Genomic DNA, 1,164 nt, shown 5'->3' on the forward strand with positions numbered 1-1,164 from the left:
CCAATGCCCAACAATGTCTCCCCGCCTGTTATTTACACATTTGATGTTACAGAAGCGCAGGTGGACCTAAAATCCACCAGATGATTGAAGAGTTTAGTGCAATTCTTGATGGAACTCGTCGCAATCACTCATTGGGGTTCGTGAAACGCGTGCGTCAGTATCAATATGATATTCTTTTATGTTTTCGGATTGAGCTTTCCTAATTATTAGCTAAAATTAACGTGGTTCGAGCTCGTCCACTTTAGGAACGAGGTTTACTTCTGTTCCAAGGCTGAAATAGAATGCAATCTTTTGTCAGGTTTTTTTCCTTCATTTAGAAAGGGCGCAGCAGGTAATATTGAAACACATTGCTTGTTAACGAATGGTTTGAACAGTTGTGGTGATGCTGAGTCACTGGACTGACATTACTTTAAGGTAGACGCTCTGTTTTGACTAACAAAGAACTGCATGTCCCTTTTTGTCAAGGCCACTGAAGATCAATGTGTCACGAGTAGCCAACAGCGATGTCTAATGTGAGTGTTGATGCAGCACTTGGTTCACTCCTACGTTACCTTTAAAGGAGTTGTGGTGGTGATGGTGGTGGTGGTGGTGGAGGGTGAGCACGAGTGCCTGCCAGATGCCACTGGTCAACAGGTGGTGGGAAGTCGGTTTGGCTGACCATGAATTTGTTTTTCTTTTCACTTCCCTTGTGTGCGCAATGAATTGTTGTGCGTGTAGTGGTTTGATGACTGGTTGACTGACTGAGAGAACAAACTGTGAAAAGCTTGACTCGAGGAGCATTTTTAACATTGTAAGGTCTAGTCAATCAGTCTAAATGAAGTGTTATGCTTAAAAGCCTACGGAGGACCCTGTTTGACATCTTTGTGATATTTATTCTTGAGGAGTCGTCATAACGCGCTTAATGCATGTCCTGTCCCTCGTTCTTTATCATTATTTGTTTGATAATGTTTCCTAAAGCTGTAACCGATTAAAACCATTTTTGATGCCTGGCATTTGCCTGAGTAATGAGTGACAGTTATAATGGTCATAGTGAGGGAGGAGACGTGGTGACTAGGTGCTGTGTCATGTTCTTCTGAAAGCAAAACTGGGATTCATACCATGCTTGCATATTATTGAGAAGGGCATGGATTGCGAATTACATTGTTGATTACGTCACCGACCAAT

General features: G+C 42.4%; 1 protein-coding gene across 1 annotated transcript in view; it reads right to left on the reverse strand. All coding sequences in view use genetic code 11, as the record gives it.

Moving 5' to 3' along the window:
• Nucleotides 1-553: 553 nt before the first annotated feature.
• EGR_10130 (hypothetical protein) overlaps nucleotides 554-1,164 on the reverse strand; it is a gene marked incomplete at both ends in the record, with an annotated part of 3,592 nt that continues 2,981 nt past the window's right edge. The window contains one exon of the mRNA XM_024499379.1: nucleotides 554-797. Within this exon, the coding sequence (XP_024346208.1) occupies nucleotides 554-797 (244 nt within the window). The remainder of the gene's footprint in view (nucleotides 798-1,164) is intronic.

The sequence above is a fragment of the Echinococcus granulosus genome (assembly GCF_000524195.1).
Source record: "Echinococcus granulosus chromosome Unknown EG_S00192, whole genome shotgun sequence".
In the NCBI taxonomy this organism is placed as follows: domain Eukaryota; kingdom Metazoa; phylum Platyhelminthes; class Cestoda; order Cyclophyllidea; family Taeniidae; genus Echinococcus; species Echinococcus granulosus.